Source organism: Oenanthe melanoleuca, chromosome 1 (genome assembly GCF_029582105.1).
Source record: "Oenanthe melanoleuca isolate GR-GAL-2019-014 chromosome 1, OMel1.0, whole genome shotgun sequence".
NCBI lineage: Eukaryota > Metazoa > Chordata > Aves > Passeriformes > Muscicapidae > Oenanthe > Oenanthe melanoleuca.
Window position 1 is genome coordinate 27,454,017 of NC_079333.1, and position 15,282 is coordinate 27,469,298.

Sequence of the window (15,282 nt, forward strand, 5' to 3'; positions counted from 1 at the left end):
TAGGGAGAGAGGGAAAGGAGAGTGCCGGCTGTGGGCCTTTTTTTTTTTTTTTTTTTTTTTTTTTTTTTTTTTAACACCTATCTTAGTTTCTTTACCCCTGCCGAGATGGGTTTCTGCGGAGATGAGCTGCGATCAGAAATGAAAGCTTGTTGTAATTAAGAGGGAGGGAGAAATGGAGCACGCGGGATTGCAGACAAATACAAAGGGAAATATAAAGGGAGAATCAAGTGAGCGTCCTAGTGGAAGCAGATTCACAGCTCTTATTACAGAATCGCTGAATCAAGTGGAAAAATTAGTTGGAAAAGACCTCTGAGATCCAACCTTTGACCGAACACCACCATGGCAACTAGACCACGGCACCGAGTGCCACATCCAGCCTTTCCTTAAACAGCTCCGGGATGGCGACTCCACCATTTCCCTGTCAGCCCATTCCAATGCTCAACAACCCTCCTGAGAAGAAATTCCTCCTGATTCCAGCCTGACCTGCCCTGGCACAGCTTGAGGCCAATTCCTCTGGTCCTGTCTCTGGCTGCCTGGGAGAAGAGACCAAACCCCACCTGGCTACAGTCTCCTTTCAGGGAGTTGTAGAGAGCGATAAGGTCTCCCCTGAGCCTTCTCCTGGCTAAACAACCCCAGCTCCCACAGCTGCTCCTCAAACAACTTACAAAAAAAGTCGCATAAAGCTTCAGATGGCTTCTGCACATTATTCTTTAGCACACAGATTTCCTATGTCCCTCTGCACAGGAATTCCATCTGCTGAAGCTTAACATACGTCCAAAGACTTGACAGTCTTTACAAACATTGAATACAAAATAACTGGTGACATTTTTGGTCTTTTGTTTTGGCTAGCTTTTTGTCTGTGCTGGTCACCTGAATTTCTTCCTGACTCTTGGCAATTTGGTGCACTCAGGCAGGTCCTGAGTTGCCCAGTTTGAGTCAGAGTTTCCATGCCTGTGTCACATACCTGTGACACCTTTTGGTGAGGTTTTTTTCCTTCTCTGTTGGCAGATATAGGAGGGAAATGCAAGTATTTGACATGAAAGAGATCACATTGCCTTGATCAGCAAGTTTGTCTCTCCTAATACGTCTGTGATAGAGGTATCTTAATTGCTTCATCAATAATGATAATAAAGTGATTAAGCTGTCGATTCAGAAATGGAACTCCTCTCTCCTTTCTAAGCCAAGATTAACAAATAAGCAGAATGCAAGCAAAAGCATGGCTTTGTGGAGTGTTTCTTTTGGGAGGAAAAATTACCATTGCCACCAGGAATTTTTAAATCAATCCTGTTTATTTATAAACAACATAAAAGGTATTTTTTTCTGCTTTGAACTATAAAGAATCAAACAATAAGAAATAATTTATTTGCTTCTAGCCTATGGTTTGATGGTTCCTCATATTAATTAAAGATGCAGCCATGAACCAGGCTGTGATGATTGCTGCTCTCCTTCACAGGAGATTCAGACAACCATTTTATTTTTTTTAATTTGGACATTCACCAGATGCAAATGCATCTCTTTGCATACTGCAGACCACTTTGACACTGCAGAGACAATCAGTTTAGCTGGCCCATTTAAAAAGGCACAGCATCACTGATCAGTGAGAGCTAGAAGCTGCCTACAGCCCAGACCCATCATGATGAAGGCCAAATGTGTCTTGGGACTGTTGTCCTCAGGGGCTCCGCTGCCTTGGCAGACAGACTGGACCTTTCCAGAGCCCACAGGGACCTGGAGGAGCATTGGCCTTTCTGTGCATGATGACAGTAAAGTGTCTCAGGCCATCTGTGAGTACACCTGTAATACAGCAGCCATACATCCTATTGTAGAGCCATGAAGTCCAAGCACAGTATGCTTACACATGTGTGTGTATCCCATCACTGGCCTCTCTTGCAGGGGAAAACTCATCTCCCTCTTGTCCTCCACTGGCCATGTGGGATGAGCACTTTGTGAACAACAGAAGTCATTTGATGCATACTATCAGCTTTTCAACCCTAAGTGACAGCTATCAGGTGGTACCAGCTTCCAGATGGAGTCAGACACTCCCACCTCAGTCACACTGCCTTGTAGCACAGTTGAGGATGTGGAGCAGGTGTGGCAGAGGGACAGTAACAAACAGCTCATACCATAAATTTGTGATGCTGCAGAACAGCAACATGGGGAGTGCAGGCTTGTTCTCTCTGTAGGAATTTTGGGATGGCTGATGACCACACAGCACTCAGCAATATTGCTGTTTGCAATGCACAGACAGAACATGCTTAACGTTTGTTGTTTCTATTCCTTCCCTTTTCCAGGCAGGTTCTTCTGGCTGCATCCTTCAGTTCTTATTCAGAGGTCTTTTGGCAACGTTGTCTCTTCTCAGGATTTACTTCTCTCCCATAAAGGTGTATCTCCAGTTTGAGAACGTTGCCATACATAACACAACTTTCCTCACTGTGGTTTTATGTATCTGCCGAGACAAAGCAGTGTGGTATTGCATTGATTTCTATTTTGTGCAAAAAGATTCTAGTAACATCAGAAGCTGTGGCTGTAGTTCAATTCTGGTTCAAAGAATGGTGAGACCAATGTTTAGGCAAAACATTATCAGCTGTTTTACCATCCCTCTAGGAGCATCCTGCATTGGGATGAGGGTTTGGTTCTGTATTCATGGGAGGTGAAATCAGTCCTAACACAGAGGGCTGGTGAGCATCTTCAAACACCTCATCACTGATGGCAGTCTCGTAAGCAGGTGGGGGAGTGAGTGGCTCCAGTGGCTCCAACCTGTCTTCAACATCTTTCTCCTCATGGATGTCCGAAACAAACCGCTGCAGTCTTGGGGGCAGCACCAGCTGCAGCTGCGTCCTGGAGCCCGTGTCTGCCTCAGAGATGTGCATTGTGTCTGCCGGCACTGGCCCCCAGAGAGCCTCCACCATCATCTCCTGCTGGGCAGAGGATTCAATAACGACGCTGTACGGGGGAGGCTCGCTCAGCGGCGAGGGCACGGAGCCTGGGTTGGATGTAATTGTCCATATTGGCGGAGCTGACATGGTCATCACCTCCTCATAGGTGGGTGCTTCATAGGCAGCATTCACCCTGTGCCAGAGAGCAACACTCGTTATTTTACTGTGGAGTTGATGTTTATAGCACAGATCGTGGACTGTAGGGACAGATCATGGACTGCAGGGACCATGCTACAATCAATAAATGGGACAGAGACAGGTGTCTCATGGGGTATTGCTGTGTGGGATATTCTGCCCCTGGATCAGCTCACCTCTCCAGCCAACTGAATGTCTTCCTTAGTGGTATAGAAAATAGCTCACCTGACCATTTTCCCACACTCCTCAGAGTTAGTGAAGCTACCCTCACTGTTCAGTTCAGTGTCCTAGGCTTAACCTGGTGTCCTCCTACACTTAAAATTTATCACTAACTACTAGTTATCTCATGGAATAAAACAGGACCTGTTTTTTTAATATATTAGCTCAATGTCCATCCATTTTTAAGAAGTGGAGACAATTAAGCACTTTAGTTTAAATAAGGACTAGTTATTCCATGTTTAATAGGATTATCTGCAAAGAAAAGAAATGTTACTTTGGAGATATTTTTGTTTTCAGAAATATTTTTAAATAAAAGGATACTAGTTTTCTTCAAGTATGCCCCCAAACTAGTAGGGCCCAATATAGACTTCTTTTTTATATAGCCTTTCCAAAAATAAACATTTTATTTGGGAACATCAAGTCATGCACGTAGATAATGATTATCTGGATTATACAAGGAAGCAAATAAAGTTAACCTCTTCAATGACAGCAGGAAAACTGGGGTTAAATTAGGTTATGCTGAGAACCTGCAAATGAACATGAGGCCAAAAAGAGGTGGGGTAGTATTCAGAGACTCTAAAACTCAGGGGTTTTATTAGTGTCAAGCAGAAATTTTTAAGAGTGGAAACACACCCAGTTACAGGTTTCTCTTAAAGTTTGCCAAGAAACAGTTGCTCTAGAGATAAGGTTTATAGAGCTAAACCCAAATAAGATTTGGTATTACTTCAATAATTTTTCTTTTTCCTTGTCTGACTCATTGTTTGGCAAGCCTTGATTACTCAAAGAAAAATAAAATGGGCCTGGATCAGTTTAACATTGGCAAGTTTGAGTGGATCAGTTCCCAAGGGGAAGAAAATATATATTACAAAGGTACAGAACATGCATGGCATTGACTTTTCAACCTCCACGTCAATAGTGAGGGAAAGAGACCTGAAAAGATCTTTTGTCTTGGGAACGGAGTCTGCATTTGGTGCCTCGGGGCAAGGGCAGCAGAAGAGTGTTTAAAATGGCCATGAGCGAGGTGAGAGAGGTAAAGAGGAGTAACCGGGTTGCTGCTTACCCTGCGTGGCTCTGCCTGCTTGGAGGCACTTCGTTTGCGTCATGCCGGTGCTGATTCCTCAGGTAACACTCGACAAACACGCTCAGCAAATAGCCAACGAGGCACACTCCCCCTACCCCGAGGAAGAAGTAGCCTACTGGGTTGATGTTAGAGGAGATGGCCAGCATGGTGACCCCGATGAGAAGAGCAGCGGTGAAGAGAAGCAGCAAGGTTTGGCGGATGTTCTTCCAGCGTGTCTCTAGCCACATGGCAGAGGGGGTGTTGGCAGCAGGCTCTTGAGAACAGATGGGCACTTAAAGGGACAGACATCTGTGGAAGATGGAACAGTTTTTTCAACGTGAAACATGGGCATATAAACACATTTCCAAGTATTGTGGCCGCAGTGAAAACATACACACTCGAGTACATGCACGTACATCATAAGCCTGTGCACACCAAGGTAAACGTATTAGAATTTCCTGTGTGCGTGTATATTGAATAGTTGGAATACTTGGACACAGTTGCAAAACATAAAATGCATAAGGAGACCAATTGGCACTTATTACCAGACATATCTAAAAAGGTCTGGCTTAACAGCAATGTGGAATGAGGTTACTGCAAAAGCAAGACATGGAATAAATATAAGGGTTAATTCTAGGACATTTGTGCCTTGCATAATCAACATTCAAATACTCATTCAAATCCGGAAGAAAAGCAGCATTATTTAATAGGCCTGTAGGCCTGTCTGCCCTGGTAAAACGAGCATCTTACTTCAGTGTAGCCCTAGAGCAGTAATGTAACTTTAGGTTCTGGATGTAGCTAGGGTATGTGTGTTTCTGTAAAATGTAGGCGCTTATTTCTGTATTTGCCTTTATTCTCAGTTCTTTCTCTGTTGGTGAGCTTTTTTTTTTCTTCTTTGTTCTCAGGAGAGCCTTTCCTGTCCCCCATTCCAAACTCCATTTCTGTGAAAGAGACAGCAGTTGTCCCTGTGTGTGGTCAATATGGAATGAATACCAGGGATCTGTGGCATTCAAGAATACCATAATTAAGGAGCTGTCTTGTTATACTAACCTCCATCTATCCCACTGTTTTGGTGAAGACCTCTTTGAAGGAAAAAAGCATGGCACAATGGGCATATTTTTAATGAATATGCATCTCCAAACAAATAAACAGCTTTATATAGCTCCACGTTATATTGTGTGCTTTCCCCTTATTACAGCAAAAATAGTTAAATGCATATAAGCAAAAGGAACACATGTTTTTTAGCATCTACTTACCAGAAAGAGGTTTTGGTAGGTACGAGCAGTCATGTTTTAGCGTCTCTCTTCATCACAAGGAAAAATGTGCACTGCTGCTTCCCGAGGATAGAACACCAGTTAAAACTCTCCCTTCCTCCTTTCGAGTTTTTTGGTAGGGAAACTATGAGGATTTTTTTTTAAAAATAAAAGTCAGAAACTAGTGAGGATGAGAAGATACTAACTGATGGGAAGATCCCATTGTACAAGTTTTGCGTGGCAAAGTAGAATCACTGTTTTCCAGGTTCTGAATCCAAAGCAGTTTCTAGACGATCACACACCTTCTACTCTTTGGCAGCTCTTCTCGGTCTGTCCCACAAAAGCAGGAAACTCATTAGGAAAGAGGGCGGAGTGAGCTGTGGGGGAGTGCTTACCTGTGTCGTATCTCTTTGGTCTGTTTCACTTCAATGAGAGAAACTGCCCTGAAAATTCTGGGTTTTTCCCCACGTAGCAAAGGAATCTCGATCTCTGCCTCACTAAGCAGGAACAACTGCCTGCCCAGCCCACGTCACGTGGCCCACATATAAATCTATTTATGACTTCTGTAAAATGTGAATTCATACATTTGTCCTGATCAAATCCTGTTTGTCAAATGTTTTATACCCTTTTTGATTTTACAAACAAAAGGGGAAAAAAAGAGGTTTTTATTTCACAGAGAGCTGAGTTAGAAACATTTTTACTCCCTGATGTATCTGGGAATGGAATGAGAGGTAATGATAAGCAACAGAATTGAATTAGGTACTGAATTACTTCTGTTATCTGAACCTTTAGTGTGTGTCTGAAAACTAGAACGGAATGGCATGGAATAACATGGAGTGGAATGGAATGGAATGGAATGGAATGGGAATAGAATAGAATGAGAATAGAATAGAATGAGAATAGAATAGAATGAGAATAGAATAGAATAGAATAGAATAGAATAGAATAGAATAGAATAGAATAGAATAGAATAGAATAGAATAGAATAGAATAGAATAGAATAGAATAGAATAGAATAGAATAGAATAGAATAATTTCAATTGGCAGGGATCTGCACCTTCTCCAACTCCCCACCTGCTTCAGGGCTGACCAGAAGCTAAAGCATTAAGGGCATTGTCCAAATGCCTCTTAAACACTGACAGGCTTGGGGTATTGACCACCTCTCTAGGAAGCCTGTTCCAGTGCCTGATCACCCTCTAGGTAAAGGAATGCTTCCTGATGTCCCTTGACACAGCTTTGAACCATCTTCACTTGTCCTATCACTGGATTCCTGGGAGAAGGGATCAGAACCTCCCTCTCCCCTTCCCCTCCTCAGAGAGCTGCAGAGAGCAAGGAGGTCATCTCCCAGCCTCCCTTTTTCCCAGAGCCCTCAGCTGCTCCTCCCAGGAGACACCTTCCAGCCCCTTCACCAGCTTTGTGCCTTCCTCTGCACACATTCAAAGACTTTCCCACCCCACCGAAATGGTGCCAGCACTCTGGGTGAGGACTCATGCACCAACACCCCCACGAGTCCTTCTCTATTCACAGACAGCAAGTCGAGGAGGGCATCTTTCGTAGTTGTCTCACTGAGTACATGTGACAAGAAGCTATCTCCTACAAACTTCAGGAATTCCCTAGATGTGCTCATCTAAGCAATTTGTTATTCCCAGGTGATACCTGGGAAGTTGGAATCTTCCATAAGGGTAAGGGCTGCTGATTCAGAGATTTCTCTTAAATGCCTATAGATGAACTCATCAGTGCTTACCTCACTGTAAGTTCTTGAATACTATAGGATGAATTCTCTCCAGGAGCAGCGTCCAGCCCATGGTGGTGTGTAACAGGAAGATGCCCTAGTGCTAAATGTTTATTAATAGTACTTAGTTTGGAAGTTTAGGACAGCAAGAATTGCATGAGGTTCAACAAAGATAAATGTAAAGTCCTGCAGGGATGGAATAATCCCAAGCAGCAGTACAGGCTGGGGCCAGATGACTGGGATGCAGCTCTGCTGAAATAAACTTGGTGGACGTGATGGAAGGGCAACTCAACAGGAGTCAGCAGTGTGCCCTTGAAACAGTGAAGGGAAGCTGTGTCCTGGGCTGCATCAGTAAGAGGGTAGTGAACAGATCAGGGGGTGGGATTATTCTGAGCAGCACTTGTTAGGACATGCGTGAAATATTGTGTACAGTTTTGGTCCCCCCAGTTTGGATGTGGTCTGAAAAATTGGATATGGTCTGATGAATGCCTTGAGGGCTGGTGAACTTTGATGGCTTAAGAGGCTGGATTTGTACAGCTGAAAGGAGAGAGGGCTGGGGCAGGTGGTGAATGTCTACTCACAGTTCACCAATAGTAGTAGGCATTTACAGAGAGGAGGGAGGGATTTTTCATGGGGGTACATGGTGACAGGATAAGAGGCAACAGGAAAAAGGGAACTGCCTCTAGATATAAGAAAAACAGTCTTAATTGTGAAAACAACAAAATGCTATTACTTGCCCAGAGAAATGGAGGAATTCTCTTGGCTGGAAATACTCAAAATACAGCTGAGTTCAGGGCCCAGCTTCCAGTAAGGGGTTGGACCAGATTATCTACCCTTCCAGCCTAGACTTGTCAATGTTTCTGTGTTTTGAATATTTTCTCCTTATAATTGCCTTTCTGGCTGCTGACAGATAAAGGAGCTTTAGCTTCGATTGTTATCCATTATTTGCTTTCAAGAGAATTATTTTGAATATGGCAGACTTTAAAGGGGAAAAAGTCAGGATTCTGGTGTGTAGACTGCCATTTTGCAAGGCTGTTATTTAGATGGAAAATATGATTTCCATTTTGGGGTTGCCTGGTGTTGAGAACACCTTAACTGCTAAGGAAGGTTTGAGAAAACTGTTTTGACAGCCTCTGTACACAGGCATTATGACTGACCGGTGGTGGCATTTGCATGTGTCAATTCAAACAGCAACTACTTTCTAACCAGTGTAGCTGGTGGTTTATAGAACCGTTCCTCAGAGATAAAAGTTTTACATCCTACTGATTTGAGGAGATAATTAAAATTATCCTCCTGCCTGTTCTCAATTTCCTCCTGTCTTCTTGCAGTGACTCAGTGCTCAAGTGATCTCTGACCGAACCAGCCCAGCTGTCTCAGTGGGAAAGTATTTACATTTTTCCAAAGTGAATTTAGTGGGCTTAATCTAGTCCCTAAAGTATAATCTAACCATTAGCTCCCCATTAAAAGGAAGCAGGAATGCATAGCCAGAGTGGTGGAGGAGATGGAAGAGTGGGAATAATTTTCATCGCTGCAGTGGCTGTCATTTGATTGACTTGGCCCAAACCATTGGAGCAGAAGGAAAATCTTCCTTCTTTGTTGGACTAAGCCCCACAGAAAGTTGTAGAAAGAATCTAAGACCCTTTTTTTACTCAGCAAAACCTGTTAGATAGATCATGGATTACCAGCTCAGCCTGATGACTTGAGACAACTCCCAGCTCTGGTATGTACACTGACTACTGTCCAAAAACATCAGCAATTTGACCATTGTTGAATCCCCCTTGTAAGTTCCTACAGAAGGCACTATGCCTGTGTGGAGGGAGCTGAGGCACTTTGCTTATCTGCACATTCTCCTGTAGGGAGTAGGCACTGCTTTGGGGTTAGATCTTTTTGCTAAGTTAGTAGAAAGTCAGAAAGGTGAAAAAATTCTTCATTATTTGCTGGAGAACTACTTCTGTGATTTGAAATGCTGTATTTGATTTGTGGATAGATAGATAGATAGATAGATAGATAGATAGATAGATAGATAGATAGATGGATGGATGTTGGTTTTGTTGAAAATCTGTATAGTAGCTTTGATTGATGCACCATTTTTAAAAATAGTCTTGGACATAGTTATGAAATATTGGGATGAAAAAGCTAAAAATGGTAGGTCTATGTTGAATTGGTTGTTGCTTGTATTGATTGCATCAGTTTATTTGTGTTGAAGTTCAGAGTTCAGTAACCCCTGTAGATTTTGCCTATGCTGTTCGTGTATGACTGTGCTGAATCTTGAGCAAGTTTTTAGTCATTTACAAGCTTGCATAAAACAATACCTTATGATGCAGCTATGAGTGCACTAGTTGAACATGTTTATGAATGTGATACATACTGCTTTGTGAGTCTAAGGTTACAAAGCAGGATGAATTTCTATGAACTAACCTTTGCAGTGTGTTTTCTAGCAGAAAAGTGTTTCCACATGAGGTCTTTTAGCATTTCTGAAGGACTTGTGAAATTTTTGTCTGTCTGCTGTTTTGGTTCTCTTCACAGTCAGAGGTTCAGACTTTCACTGGGATCCATAACAGAGAAAAATCGATCACACAGCTGCATCAAGGAGTTTTTGGTGATCAAAAGGGGCAGAAAATGCAGTAGGGTAAGGCCTGAGAGAGATCACTCTGCAGGGTTTGTTAAACAAGGTGTTGAAGCCTGGGAGAGTAAACAAGGACATTTATCCTGCCGTGCTAAACTGTCTCCCTTTCATGTGCAGTAGAGAATTTTTTCTTTTTTACAGAAAGCTTTCTGTTCTCTGTTGTTTGGTCATACTGTGGAAACCTTCATTCAACAGTATATTTCTTTAGTTAGGGCTGTGAATTTCCTTTTTTTTTTTAATAATTCTTTCTTTGCTTCTTCCCATATCTCGTTGTCAGCCTCTAGGAAGCATTTCACCTTTCCCCTGTTCCATCTCACTATCTACTCAACCTTCTGCCCCGACTGCTACTAATTAACTTAGTACCTGCAGTGAGCTCAGTTATCAGCTCGGTATGCAGAGAAGCTTGCTTTATTCCCAAGGGCTTGTGACGTGCACACCACAGCACGATTAATCTGACCGTAATAGCCAAGTCCATTCTTCCCCATAACCTCATCCTGAAGCAATTTCTGAGAACCTGAGCAAGTGCAGGGGACAAAGTGTCACTGAATCACCTTTTCCAGTCTTGTCTGCCTCTCCTTTTGTCCCCCAGGTAGCGCATAGTCACTTCTGTGACTAAGCAAATTGCATCACTGCATTTTATCTAGAGATCGTGGGGCAGTCATGAGCCCTGGTTGATGTTTCTGGTCAGTATAATGTTTTAGGCTGGAGAAGGCAAAACCCCAAGGAAAGCAGAATGCTTATGCTTGGATATTCAAATTATGTGTGTAACTTTGGGAAAACTATCTGTGTTTGCCCTGCCAGAGCTTAATGGTCATACATTTCTTGGGAACTGGCAATCTCTGTTTCCTTCCAGCTTATTCCAGTTCTTACAGGACAATGGTTGGAGGTTACATGTGTAGTTACTGTGGGGTGGGTTTTTTCTGGGACAGCTGTCTTCTACCTGCAGTGGCTTTTCTCTGTAGATCAAGGCTGAGATATGGTTACAGAAGGACTGATACACAAAGAGGTTCTGCTGCTACTATTAATTCCTCCACTGTCTGAAGGATGCCTGAAAAGCATAAACGTAAAGAGATTGAGTCAAAGACAATTGTTATGTTGTGCAAAACTAAAGGATTTCTCTTTTCTGAAAGTGGGGAGTCACATTCAAGATGTGAAGTGTTTTCAGAGCTGTCTGCACACCTAAAGTTTCTAAGTATTTAAAATTAACAAAGCAGTACCTCCTTTTCATGCCAGGAGAAGAACATAAAAATAGCAAGCATTTGCCAAGATGATATGAGGGGTTTTATATCCTCTTAGAGACTTTTAAATTCACATACATCATGTTTTGCTTTTTGTCTGGGGAAAAAAAAAAAAAAGAAGGCTAGAAGCTTCCTCATCTTTTTATTCTGAGTTTTCCTTAGGGCAAGTACTTTAAATTTGTGAGGTTTCATTAGCATTGGTAAAATTTTTGCAGCTGATTTAGTTTAATGATAGAGCCCAGCTTGGTCTAAATTATTTGCTTTTTGCTGGAAGACTTTCTTTGCTTATGTAGAATCTCTGCACACTGCAGTACTTCTGCTGAGATATTACTGTATGTGAGATGTAAATTAACAGTATGCTCTTCTCTGAAGGAATCCACCCTGGTGACTGAAATGCTACTAAATGGGTCACTACTGTGACCTCTCCTCTTCTGCTAATTTAGAGCTCCTAATGTGGATTAGACAGAGAGGAGACAGCCATGACTAAATGTAAAGAAGGAGGGCAGTTAAGATCCTACTGCCAGAATATGGTGAAAGAATCACGTGGAATACTGTGGAAATTTCCAACAGTGTGGAAAGAGCAAATGAGCAGAAAGAAACAGTTGTAAGATGAAACTAAGGACTTAATTGAGAATAGTTAAAAGAAGAACACGGAAAGATAATTTCTGTCATTCTAGACTGTACTAGGTCTCTGTAAAGAAGAGAAAATCAGAACTGTGTATGGTGAGCAGCTTTACTATGAAACATTTATTTTCTCCAGATGTAACTTCACCATTCTAAAATAGGAAACTTTTCAGCCAAAGGACATGAGATGCAGTGAGAAAAGTTAATGTGTAATTGCCACAGAGTTTCTGTTCCTTATCTTCCTCCCTGGTCCTAGCGACATATTCTTGCTGCTTATGTTGCCAAACCTGTTATACACTGGAGCCCTCCCTGACATGTTCTGAATGGTTAACAGGGCATAAACAAGTAAAAAGGAAAAAAAGTGCTATTTTCTCTTGTGTTAATACACCAACAGTCACAGAAACATGCAGGAAGCACCAATGTGGCCAGAGAAGAGGAGAAAGGACATCATAGCTATTTCTGTGTTGAAGAAAGGGGGATGCCCTTTTCCTTTCAACAGCACTGGATGGTTTTGCTAGGGAACCACACCTGAAATATTTGGGAATTACCACCCAACAGTAAAATACAGCCTACTTTTGTTGGAATTCAGCAACTGTGCAACTCGCTGCGGACTAAAACATAATAGATGTGAGAAGATGGGAAAGAGGTTGCCTGTTGCAGAATGTGGATTCCTGAGCAGGAATCTGGCATCATTTCCTGTCAGTGGTGGGACCCACAGTGTCTCTCCGTAAGGTGCTCCTACATTCCTATTGTATAACACTGCACTTTCTTAAAATTCTTTCATTAAATAGTGGGGTGGGAGAATGGGGAAAGTGTTGCCAGGCAGAGAAATCACTTAACTGTTTTACTGATGAGTTGGGCTCTGGAGAGGAAGAGGACACTGCTGTTATTGGTACTGGTCCCTCTGAGCCCTGTGCTTCGTAGCAAGCGAAGCACAGAATCTCACATACTCCTTGATGCCTGTTCTCAGCCTAAGGTGCTCATAGTCTAAAGCAAGTGTGACAAAGCCACAGAATAATTTAGCTATGGAACACCAGAGATAGGTAACTTAGTATGGAAAGAAGCTCTAAGAAAGGAAAAGAAAGGAAAAGGAAAAGGAAAAGGAAAAGGAAAAGGAAAAGGAAAAGGAAAAGGAAAAGGAAAAGGAAAAGGAAAAGGAAAAGGAAAAGGAAAAGGAAAAGGAAAAGGAAAAGGAAAAGGAAAAGGAAAAGGAAAAGGAAAAGGAAAAAAAAGAAAAGAAAAAAAAGAAAAGGAAAGAAAAGAAAAGGAAAGAAAAGAAAAGAAAAGAAAAGAAAAGAAAAGAAAAGAAAAGAAAAGAAAAGAAAAGAAAAGAAAAGAAAAGAAAAGAAAAGAAAAGAAAAGAAAAGAAAAGAAAAGAAAAGAAAAGAAAAGAAAAGAAAAGAAAAGAAAAGAAAAGAAAAAAGAAAAATGAGTAAAATCTATTTCAGTAAAGATACGTTTTGCCTGAAAACTAGATCGGTAACTGGAATCCTTTTTTTTTTCTTCATTAGATATTCTCCATTCAAAGGCAACACTGCTTCAGCCTAGTTTTACTACTAGTTTTTGCTCCAGCCATGTGCCATGAAGGCAGCACACCTTGGAGTGAGGAAACTCAATCAGGCTCTTTTTTCTGCCTCAGGAAAAATGGGTGTTATATTTCAGCTACATCCCTGCAAACAGGCATTCACAGGGGTCAGTGAAAGAGCAAATATGTTATTTTATGAAAGCAAATAGTCACATGAGCTGAAAAGAACGTAGTTTTTATCTTGGCACGGTTCCTCAGTCTGAGCTATCAGTTTATTTAGTGATACAGGCAGGTTTTGTCCAGTTCTGGCATGGATTTGCATTCCTAATGGACACTGCCAAATTAGCAAGAGCATATCATAATGCATTTCTGGTATGTGCCATCCTCATGCCTTGTAGTGTTGCAGTTTGTAAGGCATCTGCATTGTCATTCTGCTACTCTCCAGAATGTCATTGTGACGATGTTTCGGATGTTTGTTCCTGGGAGAACAAACGACTGTTTCCAAGGTCAGCCATCAGCTGCAGGGACAGTCTCAGAAAAGCACCACACCACATCACTGCCAGTCCAGCCTGCTCCCTGTCAATGAGCACTGTGGAAGCAGTACACCACCTTTTTCTTTCTCCTGAGGCGGCAGCAGTAGTGATACTGCAACTCCTATTGTTTGTGAAGGGGAACTCTGCATTATCAGGGCTTCTGCTGCTGAGAGATGGCTTCCTTGCTCACTGTAGGCAACAAAAAGCCAGGACACTCAATATGTGGAATTAACTCTATATCTGGTTGAACTGATGGCTTTGAGAATTTATTAATGGTGACGACTGTGCAAGTTTGCTTGTTCCACATTGTAGCTGTTCCATGAGAAAGCGTTGACTGGTTATAAAGGGTCTTTCTGTGAAAATGAGAAGATTGTCATTGAAGGGAGAATTTCAGGGTAGAGTGGTCATAGTTTGTGGACATTTGTGTTGAAATGAAGTAATATTTGATGCTGAAGATGATCCTTGTGATAGTGCCTCTGTTTCTTGAGAAGAGTTGTTATGTTTACTGGCTGTTAGCAACTTCTGATTCATAGAATTGTTCTGTGAAATCCCTTGCAGATGATGAAAGATGCCAGAGTGATTCATGAGAAGGTGTTAACTATTTGAGGGCATTGACACTTGGGGCATGAGAGATCATAGTCTTGAAGAGATTTCTTTGACCATATTGGAAGTATTGATGAGGCATATATTCTTGTCCACTGCCTCCTCTGTTCCTCCCTGCTTCCTCCAAATATTGCCTTGCTTGATTTAAAAAAGGAAAGAATAGTCTTTTGTCAGAATAACCATTATATGACCCTTTACTTCTCACACCTGAGTGTGTGGCAGTATGCAACACCCAGAGCTCTCACAAGTTTCCAGTCTACACCTGCTTGAGATCCATTGATTTTGACGAAGTCCCTGGTCCCATTATTATTGATGAAGTTTCCAAGTCTCTGATACATGGTGGTGCTCCTTTTAGCCAGATTCTCCTGCTCATGAAGCTACTCAGCAACAACTTTGACCATCACCAGGACTTCCTAAATTTGTACTTCAGGCACTGTTATGGCATGAACATTTGGCCATATGAAGAAAAGATAAAGGGCCTCCATGATGAGAGCTGACTCCTTCCTTGGCAATATTATATTCACCTGCTGTTTTTAATTGATATTTGCAAAATAGGGGTCAGGGCAGAATGATGGATGGATACAAACTGATTTTCAATTTCCTATGAGCGCTGTAATGGCCAGATGATTTTTATTTACGCGAAATCCCTGACAATTGTTTGCTTGTATTGAGGACTACAGCTTTCTGCATGTCATACTCCTACTTGCTGCTTTCCTCTTGAAATCCTGCCCTGAAGTGTCATTCCATGGCTGCCCAGCTATGGTGAACTTTGTTAAGCCTGTCTTGCAATTTCTGAAATTC

The 15,282-nt window shown here is 42.0% G+C and overlaps 1 protein-coding gene across 2 annotated transcripts; it reads right to left on the reverse strand.

Moving 5' to 3' along the window:
* Nucleotides 1-1,264: 1,264 nt before the first annotated feature.
* On the reverse strand, nt 1,265-6,117 carry TMEM139 (transmembrane protein 139). 2 transcript variants are annotated; one of them, XM_056504786.1, is made up of 4 exons: nt 5,996-6,117; nt 5,604-5,745; nt 4,348-4,656; nt 1,265-3,066 (listed from the first exon to the last, which is right to left on the reverse strand). In XM_056504786.1, the coding sequence occupies exons 3-4, from the start codon at nt 4,593-4,595 to the stop codon at nt 2,598-2,600; spliced, it is 717 nt and encodes a 238-aa protein (XP_056360761.1). In that variant the 5' UTR covers nt 4,596-4,656; nt 5,604-5,745; nt 5,996-6,117; the 3' UTR covers nt 1,265-2,597. The 2 variants fall into 2 exon arrangements, with proteins under 2 accessions (XP_056360761.1, XP_056360758.1); XM_056504783.1 differs by lacking the exon at nt 5,996-6,117 and having other exon boundaries at nt 5,604-5,989.
* Between the last annotated feature and the right edge of the window lie 9,165 nt (nt 6,118-15,282).

Bases quoted from the DNA above. Each gene is read 5' to 3' on its own strand.
- TMEM139 (XM_056504786.1), bottom strand. From the start codon at position 4,595: ATGTGGCTAGAGACACGCTGGAAGAACATCCGCCAAACCTTGCTGCTT. The intron at 3,067-4,347 runs GTAAGCAGCAAC...TCTCTGGCACAG, and splicing joins AGCAGGCAGAGCCACGCAGG to GGTGAATGCTGCCTATGAAG.